The sequence below is a fragment of the Archocentrus centrarchus genome, chromosome 4, assembly GCF_007364275.1.
Source record: "Archocentrus centrarchus isolate MPI-CPG fArcCen1 chromosome 4, fArcCen1, whole genome shotgun sequence".
In the NCBI taxonomy this organism is placed as follows: domain Eukaryota; kingdom Metazoa; phylum Chordata; class Actinopteri; order Cichliformes; family Cichlidae; genus Archocentrus; species Archocentrus centrarchus.
The window spans coordinates 26383155-26406566 of NC_044349.1; the positions used below are offsets into that span (position 1 = coordinate 26383155).

General features: G+C 40.5%; 1 protein-coding gene across 1 annotated transcript in view; it reads left to right on the top strand.

The window, feature by feature from the left end:
• ddr2a (discoidin domain receptor tyrosine kinase 2a) overlaps window positions 1-23412 on the top strand; it is a 33027-nt gene that overhangs the window by 1846 nt on the left and 7769 nt on the right. Inside the window, exons 2-6 of the mRNA XM_030728116.1 lie at window positions 12548-12661; window positions 20230-20332; window positions 20897-21128; window positions 21316-21463; window positions 22643-22745. Of these exons, the coding sequence (XP_030583976.1) occupies window positions 12580-12661; window positions 20230-20332; window positions 20897-21128; window positions 21316-21463; window positions 22643-22745 (668 nt within the window). The 5' untranslated portion in view covers window positions 12548-12579. The remainder of the gene's footprint in view (window positions 1-12547; window positions 12662-20229; window positions 20333-20896; window positions 21129-21315; window positions 21464-22642; window positions 22746-23412) is intronic.

Genomic DNA, 23412 nt, shown 5'->3' on the forward strand with positions numbered 1-23412 from the left:
CTCAGATGTTGGTCTAAGCACGTCGCTCCGTTGTCTGTTTGATATCTGATGAGCAAATGTGTGTAAATGCATACATGCACGCACGCACGCACGCACGCAGATAGAATAAAAGAAACAGCAGAAGGAATAATGTTCTCGCTGCATCTCTCTGACATGTCCTTTCAATCAGCAACCCTTCTGTCCAGAGCTTTGAAGCTGACATCCTCACATACAGACCCCAATCACACACCCACAGCAAAGGGTGTAATTTCAACCCCACTTTCAAAACACTGCACTAGAGGCACTCGGTGCTTACTTGGCTTAGCAGTAACTTGACACTGACGTTGTTTGATTGGAAGTGTTTTCAAATCAATGCTTCTGGCAGAAGAAAACCAGCTGCATGCTCGTTAGCTGAGGCGCATGCTGTAATTTGATATAAATAGTGCCATTTCAGGGAACATCGTGGCTAAAATCCCGCGCTGTTGACTTTGTAATCCCGCATGTGCTTGAGCTTCGACCCTGCCCAAACCAGTACCCAGCGCATCACCTTTCTTTTGATGGGCATCAGGTTACATGTAACCCAGTGAAATCTACCTTTGTACCTTTTATTTCTGAGCATGACTAATTTGTCTTTCTCTGAAAATCATATGGCAATTTACCTCCAGTCATGAAAAACGTATTTAATTTCAGCTGTAGAATAGTTATTAAGCTTGCAGCTTTCATCCAGAGGAGGCTTATTCTTGCTGTGACTCATGAAAGCGAAGTAATTCTGAAGAAGCCAAACCATACAGTAGGTGCTCATTAACACAAAGCAGTCAGAAACCCTCCTCTCTCTGTTTGCACGTCTCCTCAGCCATCCTCTGTCTCCTGTTTACATGTGGCAGTCTCTACTTGTTTGTTTGTTTGTCTGACGCTCATTATCCATGCCTTCACCTCAGTTCTACCTAATTACAGGCTGTCAGAGACAACGTGAGGCAATATTTCAACATGAGAAAAACCTCATGACTCGCTGCAGGCTGCTGCTGGGTACAAATGACAGTCTTGGTTTTGAATGAGCTGTTGCTGCTGACGTATCAGACTGCATGGACAACTACGACCTTCTTCTTAAACCACTGCTATCTGCTCTGCTGCTTCGATCACAACATTCACAACAAAAACACAAAGAAATGCCCCCCCAAAAATCATCACTGTTCATCATTCAGACTTATCTAGTGATAATGTCCTTTTAAAGTTAGAAAGTGGAAATACTGAATATATATTATGTATATTATTCACTTTAGGTGCAGTTAGTGCTGATATCTTTGAGTCGGTGCGCTGTTTAAATCTAATACAGCCCCCACTGTCGTGATCGAATGGCTTCAATGCACAAGTGCTCTTGATTTGGGCGCCGTGCAGCGGATAGGCCTCCGCTTTAACGGGGGAGATGGAAACTGGCGTGAGATGCTGTTTTTCCAATCTGACAGTGTAGCTGTAAAGTTCAGGGCCTGCATATTCAATCAAAATGGATCTCCAGTAAAAGATTTTTGGGCTACTCTCCTTACATAACAAACACAGCCCCTGTCACTGCACGATATTCACAATGAACAGTTTGTGCCTTTGTTGAAACAGTTTGGTGGATTTTGCAGGTAAAACCTTGTGCCCAGTCTGCCTGAGGGTGTTTAAAATGAAGCTACAGTCTCTCCGGCAGGTTCTCACATTCTTTCTCCTTAATGGCTCCTTTTTGCAGCCTTTTTACAAGCACCTGTACACTGGGTTGAACAGTTCATGTCCGCGGGCAACTTAAGGTCCCTAGTGGCACCATCGCCGAAGTACTTCAACAGGTGTGCTCCTGGTTGAGCATGTTGTGTGCAATTATGTTGTAAAAGACAAACTACAAACATTTAACTTTGTTTTGTTACATAGTATGTTGGTGGGAGAAACTCTTTACACGGGACCTTTAAACCATTATGTCAGCAGGCAGCACAAAGACAGAATCCAGACCATTTATCTGTGTAGATTCTCAATCATCCAAGTAATGGTAATGGACCAAAAAGAACTCTGGTTAGCTTATGCTTTACCACTTACTCCAGCTCTGTGATGGTTGATCACTTCTGAGAGCATAAAATAAAGGGGAAGATGCCTGTAAGTCACAAAGGTGCATGTGATATGATGTTGTTTCTACAGCACTATGTCACTGTGCTCCAGGATCATCTTGTACTGTAATGAGAGTTGCAACATAAAAAGCAGAAGTGTCTGTGTAGGTTGTGGTGAAAGAACAGGTCAAACACAGGACTTTTTTAACCAGAGAAACTGGGACTCATGTCCTGTGCAAAACCAAAAAACTAAGTTTTTAGACTCACTTTGATTCTTATTTTCAGTTTTCAGTGGCATTTCGGTTAGGTTTAGGTAACAAAACTACTTAGCTTTGTGGTTTAGGTTAAAATAGACTTTCGCAGCAGTATTTGTGTGTCAGAAAGCCCGGACACAAGACATGTTACATAATATTTTCCCTATGCAGCCTTTTTAAGGAAATTATGATTAATTATATCAAAACAACATCAGTACAACAATAACAGATTGTGGATGTGACATGATCCAGCAGGAATTGTCTCCACCCAGTGAAGCAGACCTTCGCTTTTCAGCTTTTGGTGTCATGTTACTGTAAAACTATTGCTTAGGAAGCAGAATCTTGTATTTATCCAGTGCAGTGTAGCAGCATTTTAAAACCTGCCTTATATGTCATCACATGTGTCTACACGGTGTAAGATATGGTTACATTTAAGCATGTAACTAAGGACTTCTCCCTACATGTCAAAACATTTTATGCAGACAACAGATGATTGTTTTCTGTGGCGTTTTTCTCTTCCAGTCACAAGGATTTAATTATATGTGTGTGTGTGTGCACACACGTGCGTGCGTGTGTGGGCCTTCCTCCATGCATGTTCGTGCTCCTCACTCTGAGTTTTTACGGCTGTGTGTTTACATGGCTCCACCTGAGTCTGGCTGGGAAATGCGATTCAGATTCCATCCTTCCCCATAAAAATAAAATATCTGTGATGCTATATTACAGCCTTAAGGGAGAAACAAGAGGACATAATAGAAAGCACATGTGGATGTTATGGTGCATAGTAAACGGGTGCACTGAATAGCAATCAGATCCACCACCATCAGTGCACATACACACTTACACTATTGCATATATTGTATGGAGGGTATGGCTGTTAGTGCCAAAGTACTTGTTATTACATGCTCTTTTATTTTTTTTTATTTTGAGACAATAAATACCAGACATATAGAGACAGGACAGCATATGTTCAAACCCTGTGTTTGCAAGGGGGCAGCCAATGAGAGGGCTGAGGGGAGCTAAAATAACCATTTTTAGACACTGGATGAACTGGCTGGCTGCACCAGTGCAGAGTATAAGTAAATAAAAGGTAAAAAGGATTATTTTGAACTATGAATCAAAGCTACTCTAGTAGAGTCCAGGAATGAAAATAGGGAGCAGCGAATGAGCACAATAGGTCTTCTTTAATCTGCCCCAATACATGTGGGTCATTTAGTGAGTAAAATAACCTTCAGTGATGGGAAATAATCTGTCATTGATACAGTAGGTAGCTGGACATCAAGCAAAACATTTTTCTGAATGTTAGACCTGTTTTATGCTTCATATTGATAACATATGAAGTACATTTTAAAACTAACTCACAGCATACATTGTATCAGATGCAGCTTAAAATTTCATCAGTGGTTCCTGGTAAGAAATGAAAGCAATCGTGTAGAGTACTGACAGAGTTGTTTTCATTAGGGAGCATAAACATAAGCTCCATCCATCCAGTGCTGTTTAAATCAGGAGCTTTTTTGCATTCAGTCATGACAAGGGGAGCTGGCCAGGAACCAGAGTAAAATATGAATACATGGAAAAGCAAGGATTCAGCAATGAGATTATGTGTTTAACCTGGAAATTAACCTGTCAGTCTGTTATTTTTATTTTCTGAAAGTACTGCAGTTAAATTTCATATTTTAATCAACATGAAGTCATAGAGCTTGACAGAAATTATGGCCTGTGTTTCAGTGTTGTGATTATAAAAGAGAAGATGTAATTTTCTAAGTAGCTCACGAGCCTCAGGCCTTTGTGATTTCCTTCTCCTCCTCCTCCTTTGTCTGGCCACTGATATTGGCAGGGCAGTTTTTTTGGTGCAATTTTCAGTCTTTCTCAACCTTGCCAACCTCCCCTGGTTTGCTTCTCGTCCCGCGAGGGCTCCTATAAAACCCCAGATGTTGATGCTGCTGTGTGTTTGTATTTGTGAGAGAGGCAGGGAGAAGAACCAAGTAAACCTGTGTGTTGACTTTACAGGCTTTCCCCAGGCTGCAGGACCTGGTGGTACACCAATGTTACTCTGTGTGCTTCGCCTGTTACTCCCAAGTAAATTAAATTATTTACACAAACATATAAAGCCTGGGAAAACAAAATAAAATCCCTGTGCTTTTTAGCAATGTGAGCACACTGCAGGAGGACTTTGCAATCAATGCATGAGCAGTAAACCTGTGTGTCTTGATATTCAGGTTGACTCATTTTCCCTGTGAATTGTCAGTGTACCTCCAGTATCCTTCAGATCCAAAAATGTCTGTACTGTACGTGTATTTCTTTCTGTGGCCTTGTGGGTTTTCTGAGTGGAATATCTGTCCTTCACCACTTCCTGAACTAGCCAAGGGAGACCTGATGTTAACCCCAGAAACAGAAATTCAAGTGAACAGTTGTTCCATTCAGGAACGTTGGGCTTCAGCTAGATAATAAACTCTGCTTGGTGCCGATCACCGCTTGGTTTATAATAACCTGTTTTCAATCAAAAGAGGCTAAAGGTCATTATTTCTACAATACATAATATCTGTCCTAACATACAGAATCTCTAAATAGGTCTGAACACAGATGTTTTCGTAAGTGGGGAACAGACATGTAAGATATCGTGTAAAATGCAGAGTAATCTGATAACTCCCACTGGTAGAGTGGATACAAGAACATTTAACACATGGTTTTCTACTATATTTGATTCTTGGTGAGAAACTATACATAGGTAACTGTTATCTTGTAATGCATTGTAAGTTATGAGGAAAATCATTCATTGTTGATGACAAAGTTTTGCATTTGGATTCATTTGGTGTTGGAATAATTGGAAAAAACTGTTCCCACCTGGAAAAATTCACCAAAACACCCCCTCAAGTTGGACCAGTAACTTGAAAAGTCTTTTCCAAGTTCTGCACGACTTGCCAACTTCTCGACGTCATAAACGCAGACGCATGGCTGATGACTGTAAATGTTTGGTTGGCTGCACCAGCATTTGGTCAGTGGTGGAAATTCTCACATTGCAAGCCACTTTTGTAGTAATATTTGATTTGCAGCAGTGTATTAGATTGTAACATTATTTGCCATCCTCATACACTGACTAATTCTGTAAACGAGTCAGGTAAAGCAGTATTTATTTATTATATGCAAGAAACAGCTCTTTGCAGGATCCATGCTATTTCCATTTTCTGACTTTAAAGCACTTGGACACAACAGTCAGAAGAATGACTTTCCAATTCTGGAAAATGGAAAGTGAATGCACAGTTCACTGTAAAGTTACTGCAAGCAACTACTAAGCATAAGATAAACACTCAAAACAGGGGAGATACTGTAGGCAGCCTGGCTCTGGTCAAAGGTCTTTTGCCTTGTAGCTGCCTACCAGTACTGTACCTCATTCTTACACTCAGTCATATAGATGCATTACATGCCTTTTAAAAAAAACAAAAAAAAACTGTTCAAAATAAAAAAGAAATCAACAAGATGTGTTTTTAATTTTCAGTAAAAGGATATTTAATGTTTGGACAAAGCCAAGCTTGCTGTCTCGCATCTCCTTCCAGTCTTTAAGCTAATATCACCAGCAGCTGGCAGCAGCTCTTTGTAAAAAGACACACAGGAGAAAAGTATTAATCTTGTAATCTAAGTCTTGGCGGGAAGGTAAAATAGCATAACTCCCAAGATGTCAAACTATACATTTAACCAGGCAGGGATAACTTACAGGCCCATGAGGGTCTGAACATGGAAGCCTCAGTCTCAGCTGACCTGGGGGTGAGGCCCCTTGCTGTCAGGGCTTCCTGCACAGGGAAAATGCATGTAAATGTAGCACTTGAATTATATGGAATTCTAACAAGTTCCTTTATAAATGTTCAGTGGTTCAAAATGACACTAATAATGACAGCTGAGTTTCATATCAGCTAAAAAAATTGAAACTCGCTTCATACTGAACCACTGTGCGAGTGTTGGCATGAATCAATGATAGGTGACAGAGCACTTCACGATGAGATGATGTTTGCAGTCCTATGGGAGGTGCACAGGTGTAATAAAAAAGAAACCTTTTCCACACATTCTTGTTTCAAATGCTAAATGGTTTATGCGTGTGGTGGCATATAAAATCAGAAGGAAGGCTGTCCTCAAGAACTCTTCACCCCGCTGATGGCTAAACATATTTCACTGAGGGAAAGAGGAAACCTTTGGAGCAGGAATACAGTAAATGAGGCCAATTCTTCTTTTTGAGTTATCGCCTAGACTTTTACAACTTATAGTCCGGAGATACAGCTCGGTGAGCTGGGACTGATGTGAAACTCACCACTCTGTTATGTCTCTTGTCACTCTCGACAGTTACAAACTAGCGAAGTCATATGTTTTATCTTTTCTCACGTTTGTGGCCTCTTTGGTCTATATTGATTTTGTTTGCTTTTACAAAATGACCTGTAACAGGAAAGTTCCCCCAGACGTAGAAATGTATCGTGCCTGCTACTCTAAAGTTGTTTTGATTGCTTTATATACTTTCTGCTCAGGTTTATTTTTGTTCCTTTTCTGAAAGCTTTTGGAAATGTCATTGGTTTATTTTCATAAATGTGAGCCTAGAGTGGGCTGTACGCTGGTGTGAACTTCCATGAAGGTTAGCCGCCTTAAAAGATAGGAGATCAGAGGAGGTGTAGATTTTCTCATGTCCTGTTAAATTTTAAACTTGAGGCTGTGTGAGGGTGCACTCGGGTACTTTGAGTGAAAAGTCTTAGTCAGCAGGCTAACATTTTCAAGGTGAGACAGTTTTGCTGTCATTAAGGCAAGAAAGGTCAGTAATACAGTACTAGACTACAGATTATATATCACAGGCAGATGCACCTTCTGATCTAAAAAGTGAAGCTAGTGTGAAACCTGCTTTTCTGTGGCCAGGAAAAGGTAATTTCTCTAGTTGGAAAAAAAGACAAGATTGTATAGAAATCTATGGAAAATGATCCTTGACCTCAGTGAACACTTTCTCGATAAGTTTCAACACTTCATGATGTTCATTTTGTAAATAATGGCCCCCATTAGGGTAAAAGGGACCACTGAGCAAGGTCCAAAAGCATACCTTTGTATGTGAAACCGACCTTGTGCTTGTCAAGTTGCAACTGCATGAGTGTGCATTGTCCCTCAGTTTTTTCACCAGATTCACTCACTCATCAGTCTGGTTGCAAAACACCAAGACTGCAGCAAAAATGGGTGATGTAATGGTGGCTACATCCATCTTTTACACATAATCTATCTCAAAGTGAGACCTCTAGACGTCACTGTGGGAAATACACAATGACAACAGCTGTAGTGCCTGCTCATTATAATTCATCTCGCGTTCCTGCTTCCTCAGTGTTCCTTTTATGTTTTGAAAAGTCCTCCATGGCATCCACACCTGTTTGGTGATTTCATCTCCACCTCGTTTCTCCCCTCCTGTGATTCTCAGAGCCGCTGTTTACACTGGATTACATGAACTGGTTTGTCAGTTAGCAGGGTGTGAAAATGCACTCCAAATTTGGACCTGCTTTACCTGAGCACCATGGCCACAGTAGAGAGCAGACTTTACTTCAGACCAGTGATGTCCAAACCAAACTCTGCCTGCAGGTGTTGAAAGATTGTTTAATTAGCAGTAAAATGTCAGATGTACTGTAGCTGGACGGGGACACTGTTTCCATTCTCAGCTCAATTAGAGAATTTGAATCTCCTCCAGCAGGCTGAATAACAAAGGCCCAGAGGTTGAAACCTTCTGTATGTGTCTGTGTTTTGCTTGTATACAGGTGGGAGTGTCTGTGTGACCCAGCTCTCCTAGCACTTTCCTGCTCTGCCTCTCAGGAGCTATTAGAATAAATTTACCTCTGAAGGGTTTGTGCAGCTGGTCTCCAATTCCCCATCTTTGCTTCACTGCTGTTGCTTGTGTTTTTTTAAAGCCTGAAATGAGACAGTTAATTTTCTTGCTATGGAAAATAATAACCATAAATAATATGATAAATAATAGTACATGTTAAAATTACACAAATGTAATTTAATCTTGTCACGTGGTTTGATAATGCTTTAATGAGCTACTTTCTGTTTTTTTCTTTAGTCTCTCGCATAAAAGTCTGAAATGTTTCTTTGTAAGAGCAACGGAAAAAACCCTGGAAAGGACACTTCTTGAAACGGGGATAGGACATGATTAAGTTTTTCCTGCTGTGTTCCTGTAAGAGGAGAGCACAGAGAACTTTCCAGAACTGTGAACCTGTGCCGGATTCTCAGCATTGTGGACTGATCTGATGTTACCATAACAGGCAAGGCAGGGAATAAAAGCTGTTTTATTAATACAGGTATGGAAAACACAGCTGGAACTGGAGGATGCAAGCGACACATGAAATCCTCATTCCTTATTTAAAGCTGACCAGCTTGATTTCTGTGTTGAACATCCGACTGAATGCAAACTTGCAGCATGTAAGAACATGCGGTGTGTTGCTGCTGAAATTGTGGGGAGCAAACAACTCTAGAAACTGTGTTTAATTTTTAAAAAAAAATGAGATTTCAAAGTTTCATTTTTGTTTTCTCAAAATCAAATTTTGCCAGCGGTTGCCTTCTGGATTTGAATTTGTAGCAACATACGTAGTTTATCCAAGCGGCTGTTGAGCTGACTCTTTAAATTCAGGTGGTTGGTGTTCTTACCACAGTTTGAACTTTTACAGTAGACTTTATTACCATATTAAGCACTTTCCAGACCTCTGCAATTAAATCTTAAGCTAAAATATGTAAAGATCTGGGGTTGTTTAACACTTTCCAACTTGAAGGTTCCCGTGCCAGGAATAACAATGTGTCTGTTGTCAAAGCAGAATGGGCAGCATATTTTGAAGGCTGTGTGACTGTGACTAAATGGGGATATGATATTTGTGCTTCATTTCTGTTGGCAGAGTTGAACCTAAGGACTTTTAGAGGAGGTTCAATTAAACCGACGCCTTTTTATTCTCTAATAACCAGAAAGTAAAAATGTTTAATTTTTTTTTTGCTCGAGTAGTTCAGATCTTACTCCAGCATAGTGATAAGAAGACATACTGTCAAAATTCTCCCAAGCAAGAGAATCCAAGTTTATTCGTTTTGATTTTACAGTTTTGCAGCTGTTACTGACTAAACTTAGAAATATTTTTATGAGGAAATTTCAAAACCAGCCTGGATCCTAGGATGTTAAACGCTGGGGAAAAGCTCAAAAATCAGTGGAGTTTGAATGAGGCTCCATGCATCCATTCAGGGTCACGATGGGGCTGGAGCCTATCCCGGCAATCATGGAGAAAGAGGCAGGGTACACCCTGGGCAGGTCTTTAGTCCACCGCAGGGCCGAGACAGGGCAGAGACAAACAGCCATCCATGCTCATGTTCACACCTAGGGCCAATTTAGAATCACCAATTAACATAACACGCATGTCACTGGAATGTGGGAGTAAAGTGGAATACCTGGAGAAAACCCATGCAGCCACAGAGAGAACATGCAAACTGCACACAGAAAGGGCCGGCCAACTGGATTCAGTCCCAGGACCTTCTTGCTGTGAGTGCTTACCACCGCACCACAGTGCTGACCAGAGATATAAAATGATGGATGAATTAATTTCAGAAGTCTAAATATTTGTAACTTTTCCAGCAGCTTAATTGGCCTCTCGTCCCCATACAACAAACAAATGAAAACTACTTACTTTTGGCAAGAGAAAAAAAGCTATTATCTTTAAAAAATGCTTTTCTTGGTGCTGTGGCTATTTGGGGATATTTCAGACTCAGGTTTTGCGTTTGTCAAATGTACCTCACCATTCTTTGTGTAAAAACTGTGGTTTTTCAAGCTTGTCTTGGTCCACTGGATGCAGCTGTGACCACAGCATGCTTTGTTAATGTTGAAAGTATATCTGATCATTAGTTTTAGAGATACTGCTTTGACGGTGTTACAGAGGCTGGCCTTTTGATCTGTTGATTATAACTCAGGGGACCACCAAAATCAACAGGAGACATGGTCTGGAGATCCTGCCCGTCTGTGCTCGGTTTTGTCAGTGGAGATATTTTAAGTTTAGATCTAAAGTGCTGTAAACTGGCTGATAGTTTGAGAAAATGGTGAGCAGTAATGTAAAATGTACGTTATTTGTAGTAAATGGGCTGCATGCAAACACACCAGTATGGTCCTTTGAGAGTCTCCAAATGTAGAACCAAAGGTCAGTTCTCCTCCCAGACATACAATACAGGCAGTCTTTACAGCACATGGTAAACAGATTTTTTTGACTGCCAAATACACGCAAGCCATCAGGTGTTTGTGTTTCATTAGTTACGAAATGCCAAGAGGAATTAAGCTTCGTAAAAGCGTCTCAGTGTGAAGCTGCAGGAAATAGCAGTAAGAAAAGTAATGAGATTATGTGTGAAGGCACAATTAAAGAGGCAAGTCAGGACATAATTAGTGTCACAAAATGCACGGGGTGGACTAGCTATATTGATTGCACAAGCTTACAAGGTACACTTGACCATTTGGCTCTTAACAGATTATTTTCACTCTCTTTTACAGCACTTATCTTTGAGAATTCACAATAAATGCACATATCCAACAGTTCGATAGTCAACGCAATGTGGAAAGCAGAGAATTTAATTCTTTAATATACGGCGTTATTATAAACAAGATCTCGTCAAAAACAGCATAAGCTTGGGGCGAGCTTGAAATCCACAGGTCTGCAGAAGCTATTTTACACCCACAAACTTGTGATTCTCTCAACATTTTCCAGCTTGAAATTGTCTGAAGTTTTCATTTGTCACATGTAGTACACAGCCGGAGACAATTTTCATCAATCCTCACTACTGAAAATACTCTTTTTGATTTAGGTGAGAGAAGTGCAGGACTGATGCAGGACACAAGCTTTGATTTTACCTGATCATTACCCACACTGTTCTCACCTGTCACACAGATTTTGTCCTAGGAAGCAGGTTAAAGACCATTTAATATCCAGTCTGACTGTGTTGGACACTTTTGTTTTTATGTGCATCTCAGTCGGGTAATGACTAGAAAACATGCTGCAATGCATGTGTTTATATAGAGAGACAGACCCTGTACTGCACATATGTCAGAGTTGAACCTGGACAGACGCTCACTGGAGTATCAGCAGATCTCGGTACAGCTGAAAGCAGACTGAACATGAAGTGAAATGAACATAGGCCTGTACTGTGGTCAAACTGTGCTTCACTGACCAGACTGCTGTACTGCTGATCCTTTTGTTATTTCAGAAAGAAAATGTCAGGAAAATGTTGTTTTTGGCCTGTGACGAAGAGCAGGAAACGTTCGACACACACACACACACACACACACACACAATATGATGTTTCTTTGTGAATATTCCCACAGTCTTCTGTTAGTTTTGTTTTGCATCATGTGTGTTTTGGTTTATATAACTCTACCTTATTGATTTTTTTTTTTTTTAACCACAAAACAGTGTGTTGAACATTCTACACTGGAAATGTAAAAACAAAATAGTGTATAGAGTACAGAGTACTGATGTCTTCAAGCAGTCACACAGCGATCATAAATGTGCAAATTTAGTGCAGCGAGACAAGTGGAAGCTTTTGCTAATGCTGGTGAAGCTGTTCAGGCTTGTAATAGTCCTTGTCCCAAGTATGTTGGCGTTTCACTGATCTCTTTCATCCATCAAATCATTTGTAAATATGTGAAAAGTTAATTACTAATTGGTGAGAAGCTAGGTGTTTCTCTGTGCTGTTGGATGGACTGGTCAGTTGGAGGCGGCTAGGTGGCAGTGTGGCCTTCCAGCTGAGGTCATGTCTGTGACTCAGTGTCTCAACGTCTCTTTCTCCTCTCATCATAATTTGTTTCTTCGTTTATTCATTCATCATTTCTTCCTACAATTAGTGTGCATTATGTAATATCATAAAAAAACCTAACTGAGACTATTCCATCTTTTTTGGGCGATACTTAAACGTCCCTACAGTTAGATTTTAATAGACCTTCTTTCATAGAGTGATAAAGCACTAACTAAAGGGAAGTTCCAATTTTTGATGGCAGCTATTGTTTCTTTTATGGAGTGAAATAAAAACATGCTTCCAATTAAACTGCCATTTTCCCCTTATATATCTAAACAAATGTTTTGTTCCCATGAATACAGAGGAGTAAATACAAAATAGAATCTGGCCATCCTGCAGGCAGCACAGAATTTACCATTTTTGCCTTGAGCTCAACCAGCTGATGAAACCGTCGTTTGCATAACCTGCTGTTTCCATCTCGTCTCTCAGGTTGGAAGTCTGTCTCTTTGCACGTGTTTGGAATGAAGCACCCGTGGGACATTCACTTCCTCCTGCTCATCCTCATCTACTTGCTAGGAGCCGTCACATCCCAGGTCAACCCAGGTGTGTGCCCAATGAGATGACAAACTGTTCTGAGCACCCATTTTTCTGCCTTTGGGTGTATGTGTTTAAGTCTCAGGCTGTAATAAGGTCATATTTAAGAGTTTGTGAATACTATAAAATGACTTTTGTGAGTTTTGGGTAGTGATTTTTTGGGTTTCGTGCTGCAGTCCAACAGTCCAGACTGCAACTGATTCCGATTTTGGATAAGTGCTGCAATGTGGGAGCCATGTGGTCCCCTTTTTCTGGTTTGGCCTCTTTGATCCCAGCATGCACACTTTTCTCCAGCTCTCTCTACAATGTACGGGTGGTTTTTTGGGATGTCAATGAAAAGGGACCAGTAATTTTTTTTTTTTTTTTTTACAAGAAAATAGAGTAGCAACATTTAATGGGCAGAGATTGAGTCAAAAAGGAACCAAAGAGAACTTTTTAGTTATTGTTGAAATTGTAGAAATACAGCAGATATTTGCCAGTAAAAACCTCAAGCTGACTACTGGTTATGATTCAGTCTCAAAGCTTCTGTCATCAGGTTCAGTTTTCTTTATTGTTGAAAGAATAATGAATGACATGTACCCGACAGTATTTCAGATCTAATAACAGTAATTAATAATGGTTTTGTCAGAAAAGTTCAAAACAGGGTTTACAGGTTACATCCTGATTTAACTCTGCCAAGAAATGTTTAAAAAAAAAAAACAGTGAAAAAGAAATGCCCCATCACTTCCACATCCTCCAACCTTTCTCCACCCTACTTTCACTTTCAAAATAAAACTTTGCACATTATGTTCTGCAGTGTTTTAAGACTGTAAAACCAATTTTATTTTGAGAAAGTATGAAAACAAAAGCAAACATGAGGTCATGATGACAGGCCTGGGGGTTTTCTGCTCTCTCGAATGGACACTGCTTTTTTCAAACCGAGCAAACCAAAGTTAATTTTTTTTTTTTAGCAAAACACAATTTTTTTTAACAGCTGCTTTCTACATCGACTTATCCTCACCATTGACTGCACAGGCATACACAAATACTTACGCCACCACATCACAGGTAAACACACATTTGAACCTGACTCACCCTGTTCGACACGCATTTATTCTCCAGTCCAAAGCCAACAGAATAAATTGAGCTTGGGTTGCAATTGAGATCAAAAGCATCAGTAAAGTAAAATAGTGTGTGCAAATGTGGTTACTTTCATGCATATGTCTCCTTACACATAGCTATTAATAACTGCATTTCTGACCTATATAGCCATATGTGAGAGCCTTTTAGGATTCAATACTAAAACTTTCAAACATATCTTATGAGACATCTTCTCAATTACGCTTTGAGTGTTTGACTCGGTTAAAACTCTTGTCTCTCTTTTTTCCTTGTTTTTATAGTGTGTGTACATGCATGCGTGTGTGTTTGTGAGCCTGCTTGCATGCATATACCCGCATGCACACGCATGCTGTGATCCAGCTATCCCACTGGAGTCTGTGGCTAATGCATACCAGACATTCTGACAGCAGGAAAGTCCATTGGAATAGGCCCTTTTCTCTCCACCATTTCTCTGTGTGTGTGTGTGTGTGTGTGTGTGTGTGTGTGTGTGTGTGTGTGTGTGTGTGTGTGTGTGTGGTGTGCAATTCCCACTATCCGACCACTTATAAGTCATGGAAAGGACTGTTTGTGCATCTGACTGTGGTCAAAGTTCAACAAGTTTACCATTTAAAACATTTGTTTTAATTTATAATCTGACCCAAGGGAATTCTCCACCAAGAAATCATCAAACATTATTTAAAAAAAAAAAAAATCACCTCCACTGCCACCAAAAACACAGATCTCAACCTGCTCTAATATATGGAAGCAGGACATATCCACCTATATTTCTGTCTAATGCTTTAGTTCTGCTGCATTGAGAAGTGGGTCGTTTTTCCACTGTGTGGAAATATTCACTGCTGAATTTAGTGGAGCTAAGATGCTGAGTGATGCCAACTTTCCTCTGTTTAAAATTCCCAAGCAATGGAGTTATACCATCCCTGTTTTTCCCATTTCACTCGTGAGTAGGCGAACTTTATTTCACTGTGGAGAGAAGAGGAAGAGGAGGAGGTACGGACATGAGCACAGGCCTGGGCAGAGCAGCCAAATATCATGCAGTAGTATTTTTGTGTGGGCTTCTTCTTTTGTGGATGTTTAGAGTAAGTCTTGAATGAATGTGTGCAGTTGAAATCGAGAGCTCCTTGAAGTGCATTTCACTACAGTGAGAACAGAAATGATTTGATGTGAAGAATGAATTAAACTGCAATTTTTGTTAATTTTGCTGCTGCAGCCTTACGTCATGTCATATATCAAGACGTTTATTGTCAAGTAGCTTGGTTACATGACAAAAAACAATGGTATAAACTTGCAGCCTGGATGGAAACAGTAAAGATGTGGGATGCAAAAACCACACAATGACCTGGCATAGGGGTGGGCAATTAATTTTCCCAAGGGTCCCTATGAGAAACTGGTACTGTTGTGGAGGGTCACACCAATAAGCTTATAAAGAGATACAATTTATATTGAGTAGACATGAATTCAGTTTATTGGTGCTGCCCTCCACAACAATCCCAGTTTCTCATGTGGCCCCTTGGGAAAATTAATTGCCCACTTCTGACCTAGAAGCTGCTTAAATGGCATGTATAGCAAACAGGAAATGCTACTACAAGTGAAACCTTTCATATTACATGATTTTTTTAATCCACAGTTGATATAAAAATATTGATTAGTCCAGCTTTATAGCAAAGTGGAGCTTGAGTCATAACCCTGCAATTCCCACTTGTGGCCACAGTGGCTGCTATACATTTACATGGTCATGGTCATGAAGATGCAATAAAGTAGACAGCGTATTTATAGGCAGTGTAACAAAAATACGACTTACACGTAAGGGACAAGCATGTGATCATATACTTCCAAAACTGCAGTGTGTGTGTGTGTGTGTGTGTGTGTGTGCATTTGTAGTTAGTGGTTGAATTGCAAAACTTAAAGAACAAGACTGCCTTTCAGTACAGGGTGCGGTAAAAATCAAGAGGTGAGAGAGAGGTTTGGTTCGTTGCATCTTCATCTCTCTCTGTCTTCTCTCTTTATTCCTCCACCACATAAGGCTGGTATTTTTCTACCTTCTTTCATGGGTGATATTTTTAGATGGTGCAGCTCAATGCGAAGCCTGAGGGGTTGTGGTGGCGGTGTGTACATAAAGGGAGGGAGTATGGGTCCATATGTCCAAACGCACACACTCGACTGCCCCCACCACTCACCCCAGGGGTCACCTCTGAGTGGGTTGGGTAGGTAAATAAACACAGCAAAAACCAACATTTGGAAGAGCGGTCACACATCCGGCACGACATACTGAAACCCGTCTCTTTCTTGCTGTCTAGGATGTGGTTAAAGGTTCTGATAAAGACTCCTGTTTCATCAGTTACAGTATGTCTTGGGCAATTTCTGTGTTTTCCCCCAACTGGTGATGTTGCACCTCAAAATATCCACTAAGAGTATTTTCTTTAAACTTTTGACCGTGTTTCATACTGGAGACGGTTAAAGTAAATAACAAGGGCTGCTGTGCTTTGCTCAAGCCATTCTCCACCTCGATGTCTGTTTACACTCTTCACCTCTGTGTGAAAAAGACTCTGCTGGTATTCAAAAGTGCAGGAGCGCCAACCATCTCAAATCCCTTAATCTAGTTGGACAGAGCTGCGACAAAAGGGCAGATTTCAGCTACATTTCAGTTACTTGATGACAATAATTATTATCCATAGTTTGTTTTTAAGCAGTTCTTTGTTCTTTTATTGGGTTTGGATTCATTTATTAGAGATCTCTGGGGTTGCTCTTGAAACAGGCCCTGACCATTTTTCCTTTTTTCTGCAGTTGTCATTTGTGCAGTTTGAGTACCTATCACTGAAATCGTTTCATAATTATGCATCCAAGGATACCGCTAATTTACTTGGAACATGAGGCAAGTGGGATGGTTTTGGTTGATGTGGTCTGTTTATTGCCAACATGATCTGGTGCAGGGAGAGAAATTGTAGGAGGAGAGGGATATAAACAGTTGGGGATAAATGATCCAGGATGGAGTGAGGAGGGCAGCAAAGGTTAGTGAGGACAAGATGAGAGGAGGTCAGAGGAGGTAAATGTAGACATCTGGAAGAGTTTTTGTTTGTGCTTCCTTCAAGTTGTCACTGTGTCACTGCCAACATAAAGCCTTCACGCATGTTTGTGGTCACATCTACTCTTGCTCTGTCATGTGTCTGATGTGCGTGTGCCCGGACAGCATATCAGATCATCAGTCCAACTCCCAAACCTTCAGGCGTGACTATTGAGCAAATATTTGAAGGAGATTAAGAAAAGAGGAAGGAAAACTCACAGGGAAACAGAATAAGAGAGGGACAGAGAAAGCCTTGAACCTCGAGCTCTGCTGTTGTTGGCGTCTTCTCAAAGGTTTTTCTGTGAAACAAGAGGCCAGGCTAACCTGATCACTCCCTCTAACTTCCACCTCCAGTCTAGCTCAAAGCTGCAACCCAGTGCTATCACACATGCAGAAATCAAGTTTTCCAAAAGCTTTACATAAATAAGGTTGCATAGCGGTCATATCCTGTTAGGTGGAATTAGGTAGAATCAGTCTAGGAACAAAACAAAGGATCCCCCCCCCTAACCTGTGAAGATTGCCCCTATTTTGCCCTCTCAAAACACCCACAAATCACTTAATTCACTGAGAGGCATATAAAAGTTAATAGATGCCATGTTGGCTGGATCGCACTCACTTGGCCTCTAGCTCAGTGAGTCTTAATGAAATGAAGATTTTGTAAATCATGCTGTTAACTTTAATCTCTTCTAACCACTCAGGTGGTCAGAGGAGAGAGAGGAGGGACCACACAGGAGGATGGGACAGAGGGGAGAGAGGAAAAAAAGAGATTGAGGGGGTGGAGGGGCATACAGGGAGTGGCGGGCATAATGGTTTTATTGACCACACAGTGGGGGCATGATGGGCTCCTACCAGTCACTTTGACCATAGACACGTACATACATACATAACTCAATCCTCATGTGCTTGATATCGGTGCTATTTGCACTGGCAGAAACATGGAATGGATACAGCTTATTATTTCAATAAGGAACCACAATTTGAGGGCACTGAGTGTGTAGCTGTGTGTGGATGTGTGCAGTCCTCCCACAGCACTACCCCACCCCTTCGTCCAGCACTATCCATCATGTTTTTCAGGTTTCTTGACAGAAGCAGGGAATGAAATACTTCTGTCTGGTGAATGTTTGAGTACAGATTTGAATTTTCATCACCAACCAGCACTGTGGAGGGTCTGGGGAGAGTTAGTGTGAGATTTAAGTATAGGAGGTGGAAAGAGTACTAGAAAATTCATGCTTGATGAATAGAAAATTGGAAAAAGTTAGATTAGATTATTGATACCACATATTCTACTGCATAAAAAGCCACGGCTAAGAGATGAGTAGCTTAGCAAAGTCTCCTTAAAGCAGATCTATTATAGTTTTTTCTCATTTCACTCATATATATTGTTACAGTGATAAATGTCATATTAAACACTGGCAATGTTTCAGATGAGGTAAGCCTATGTACAAAAGGCTTTAGACTTTCCTAAATGCTTAAACAGTTTTTTTTCTATTCTTGGCTCTGTGTGTCAGTTGAGAACACAGCAGTCCCACACATCTGCTGTCCAAACCTTCTGTTTGTGAGGGGCAGCCAATCAGACGACAGTCTTTTCAAACAGTGGATGAACTGAGGAGCTCCAGAAAAGCCCAGCTGTGCTGATTTTTTAAATTTTTTATTATTATTGGTTTGCATCTTTTTAACAAGAAGATATAGTGTGGTTGTTATGTACTAGTATTTTTTTTTTAAAGCTAACCGTCTGTAGATGGAGTTTGTTTTTGAAAGGAGTGATAAAGATGGATGACAAACAAAAAGAAAACCCAACCAAGAGTGTCTTAGCAAGGTGGTGGGCGGCTCTAGTGGAAGTTTGGAACAACATTTATGTTCTGCCATTTGGTGTTTTTATGGCAGTGGTCAAAAGTACTGTCACCGGCCCCAAATGTCCTGTGGGTGTTCAGTTTGGTTAACCTTTGTTGACTGCAAAGGCCATAGCATGTGTTGCATGACACCCTTGCACCCAATGGATGGGGACATAATCACGCTGGACCACTGCCATCTGTCACAGTTAGTCAGATTATACATTCAAAGTCAGATATTTAAGTTAAAAACACACACACACACACACACACACACACACACACATAGAATTACAAATCCAAGTATTCTAAATGAACAACGTCAGGAAATCCAAATAGCCAAAAAAATCTCTTAGAACACAAGTTCAAGTTCAGGGAATACACAGCTAAGCAGACAACATGACAAAAGACAAAGGAAGGCTGACACAATATAATGAGGGAAGAGGAAACAGGTAGGGGACTAGACACAGCTGAAACCAATCAAGACAATAAGCAAGGGAAGTAACACTAGACAAGGCCAAAGGCCTACCAAAATAAAACATGAAATGAGACAGGAAATAAAACTAACCGGTGAAACAAGATTAACTTGGCAAAGATGATACGGGAAGACAGGGACAAAAGACAAAAAACTGAGAGACAAACACAGAGTCAAGACTAATCGAGGGACAGAAAAGGAGCTAACTAAAAATAAACTCCTTGGAAATCAATGGTGATCTAAGACTCAACAAATAAACTAGAAAATAGACCATAAAGAGCCCATATAAAGCATCAGAAAATAAGCAAGACTGTTAAGCAAAGGTAATTAAAACAACAACTCTATGAATAGAAAACAAAGTACTAACTAGATCCTGGACAAACAGAAACCCTTATCCAAAAGATAACCTAACTCAAAAGTTGGGCTAAATGTGTATATGGACCACCAGGAAGGTATAATAAATAAAACATTAAGAATACCGACAACCTAAATTTTAGAAACCAGTAACAAAACCCAAACATGAATCATGCTCAAAACAAAAGGAACCATGAACTCAAAAAACCTAAAGGCCCAGGGCCCACAACAAAATAAGTTGCAACTAAAGACATCAAACAACTGCTGTGGTGTCAAAAATACAGTATTTCACTGTAGATAAACACAATTACATAAAGTGGTAAATTGCAAATGTTTCATGACTAAAGTAGTTGATTAAATTGAGTTACTTTCCACTGCTGCCAACATTTCAAGCTGTGTAATATTAACCAATCTGGTTGCCATTTTTCCTTCATCAGAATTTTAATGGTCAGAGAAAGGAAACCAAGAGAAAAATCATTTTTTCCTGTGTCATAACCAAAAGGCTACTGCGTAATTCTGGCCTTTCCATAAGTGCATGGTCAAAAGTGGACTCACAGTAAGTTAAAGGAGAATTACGTCTTTCAGTAGTGCTAGTAAACAGAAAAAGCTTCTCACTGACAGCAGCACTTGTAATCAGTAACCCCATAACCACCCCCCACCCCCCTCCACTGGCTCAGTAGTGTTTGTTTAAGAAGAAATCAGGGTACATTGTTCGTCTCCTTACATATCTGTGATTTTATTGATGCATGCTGTGGTGCTTCAGGTGTGTGTCGGTATCCTCTGGGGATGTCTGGAGGACAGATACAGGACGAGGACATCTCTGCTTCCAGCCAGTGGTCTGACACCACCGCTGCTCGATATGGCAGGTAGGTCTCACTCTGCAAACTCTCACACACGTGTTTCAGAGCATGTTTACCCTGAGAATAAGTGTGTGTGTGTATGTGTGTGTGTATGGGTGGTTTATCCTGCAAGGTGCCCGTGCCTGTTTATTTGCAGTCAACCACAGACTGGGGTATCAGTTCTAACCTACAGCCACATGATTAAGTATGTGTGTCTCTGTGTGTGTCTACTGTAGAACTTGGGTGGCCTTCAGTAAGTATCAGGATAATGATGTAATATACTTTCCCCATCCATCCTGGCTGTAGTTTCAGTCTTGCCCAGTTCCTTCTTGCTCCCGTGCCAGCCCCATTCCCAAAATTAACACTTTTAAGATGAATTTACGATGCAGTCTTTCACCAAAGTGTTTTCATAGCAGACTTTAAGAGCTGAAATTCAACACTGGACTCACTTCTACTTTCCTCTCACCTTTTTCTTCTCCATCCTGTCCTAATTTTTCTGCTCCATTGCCCTTTTTGCTTTCCTGCTGTGATTCTAACGTGTACATCCACCATTATTTGTCCTCCTCTCTCCTTCCCTTTCTCTCTGTCCAGGTTGGACTTTGAGGAGGGTGATGGCGCGTGGTGTCCGGAGATAACAGTGGAGCCAGACAACCTGAAGGAGTTCCTTCAGATTGATCTGCGCTCCCTCCACTTCATCACACTTGTGGGAACCCAAGGACGCCACGCAGGAGGCATTGGGAATGAGTTTGCCCAGATGTACAAGATCAAGTACAGTCGTGATGGGAGCCGCTGGATCTCGTGGAGAAACAGGCAGGGCAAGCAGGTGAGTTTGTCCTCTGCAGTAGCTCTGGTGAAACTGAAGGTTTTCTCTGGCTTGGATGCTGTATCTATTTCAACCTTTATGACAAATGATAAAGTTACTTTTTGATTGTTAATTTTATGGCTTTGTTATCTGCGATCTCCGTCAGCCTCAACACAGTGGCTTCACAGTGTGTTTGTTTGACCTGCAGGTGATCGAGGGAAACAGAAATGCCTATGACATCGTCCTCAAAGACCTCGAGCCGCCCATCATTGCTCGCTTTGTTCGCTTCATGCCTGTCACAGACCACTCCATGAACGTCTGCATGCGAGTGGAGCTCTATGGCTGTGAATGGCTGGGTAAGTAGTGGTTCAGGTGGAAGGGAAAACCATGCAGACAGACAAATGAGACATGTAATGAATAAAGAGCAAGGAAATGCAAAGGTAATTCAACACCTGAGCTGAAGCAACAAATCCTTCTCACCTTTGAGCCCATAAAGATAGAGAGGATCAGCTGATTATCTCTCACCTTTTAATGACAGGCAGGGCCGTGTTTTTCAATAACACTGGTGTCCATAATAATTATACCACAAGCAAAATAATGAATGTCTATTTTAGAGACACTTTATTCCCTTTAGTTGGAACTTTTTTATTTACTGGTGGGAAAAAAGTACTTTTTCTCTGTCACTGCTTCCTGAAATATTATGTAAAAATTCATGCTCAAAACCAACTTTTAAAATGGTGAAGTTGTCAGGATGCATTATTTTGTGACCCCTTGGGGTTCTTTTGCTTTTGTGCACACAACCTTAATTAAAATGAATGGATTTAACTAATGCATCTGTAAAAAGCTGGTTAATTAATGCAGTTCCTTCTGTAAATTTCAGCTTTAACTAAAGGGACTGAAGTATAATACTGCATGAACCTTTGAGGAATTGCAGCCATTTTTTTTACGCAGTTGTTTACATCAAGTCTGTTGTGGTAGAGTACACAGTCAGAATGATGAAAAATGGGTCTCTGTGAAACATTTGCAGACTTTGAAAAGTCGGTGAGGCAGACTTCATGGGTCATGTGAGCAGGTTGTTTTGCTAACTTAAAGCATATGTATGAAACTATCACATTTCTAAATAATTTGACGTGGTGAAACTGAAATGTAATCAAAGACAAAGAAAAGCAAACATGAAAGTAACTGTTTTCTAAAAAAACACTTTACCTCCCGCTTGTTAGAAGCTTTAAGGGGGGTGTCTTAAAATAAAAGTGCGGTTTAATCAATTTTGGTCCTTGTCCTTCCTTTAAATCCATCTTTTCTCAGGACATGGCAACGCATGGCCACACCACCCTGTGTCTGCCACACCGCTGCCAATGATTACATTTACATTCTTTGTTTTCATGTTCTGGTGCTTTGTTGAGGACTATTACTGCTACTTAAGTGGAAAATTCCACTCATCCCTTGTGACGCTTGATATTTTGGTAAAAATCTGAACGACAATGTAAAGCAAACTTTGTGGGTTTTTTAAAAAAGAATAAATCTTTGCTTTACAGATGGCCTTGTTTCATACAACGCTCCTGTGGGAGGGCGGATGAACTTACCTAATTACCCTGTTTATCTCAACGACTCTGTCTATGACGGAGCTATCATCTACAGGTGTGTTTAATCATCTTTTTGCCATTTTTTTTCATCACACATCACCCAACATCCTTCCTCTCATTCCCCCCCAGCCTTGTTATTGTCCAGTTTCTATGGTGAAAGCAAAGACAGACAGTGGTGAGTGGGTTATGGTGGTTTACTGTTAGGCAATACCTCATGGGAATAACTGAGTCAACCCTGCTCACACAGTTTCAAAACCAGAATGAACCAATCAGGATGTTTTGTTGACATTTGTGTTTGGGTTATGCTACGGTGAATAATGTCCTCCATGTCCTCCAACTTCTTTTCCTCTATCATGGAAAAAGGGAAAAGAAAATAACACAATATTAAAGCTCAAAGCCAACGACAGACAAGAGTTTGGTAATGCTGCCGCCTAGTGTTGGATTGACAGCAGAAACCACGTTCCTCACATTTTCAGGATCGGACACTTCACAATACCTTTATTTGTGTATTTGATTTATTTGTTGGTTAATTAGAAAAACACACAAAGAGACAAAAATATACCAAATATGACAAAAAGAAGAATAAAAGAATAATTTGCTCCTCTTAATTGAAACAAGGCGATCCTCTGTTCTCCAAAACAAAAATGTCCTTTAGAGGAAAGTAAACAAAATGTTAAAATTCTGACGTATTGTAAAAACTATTTTAAAAAATAACCCTGCCC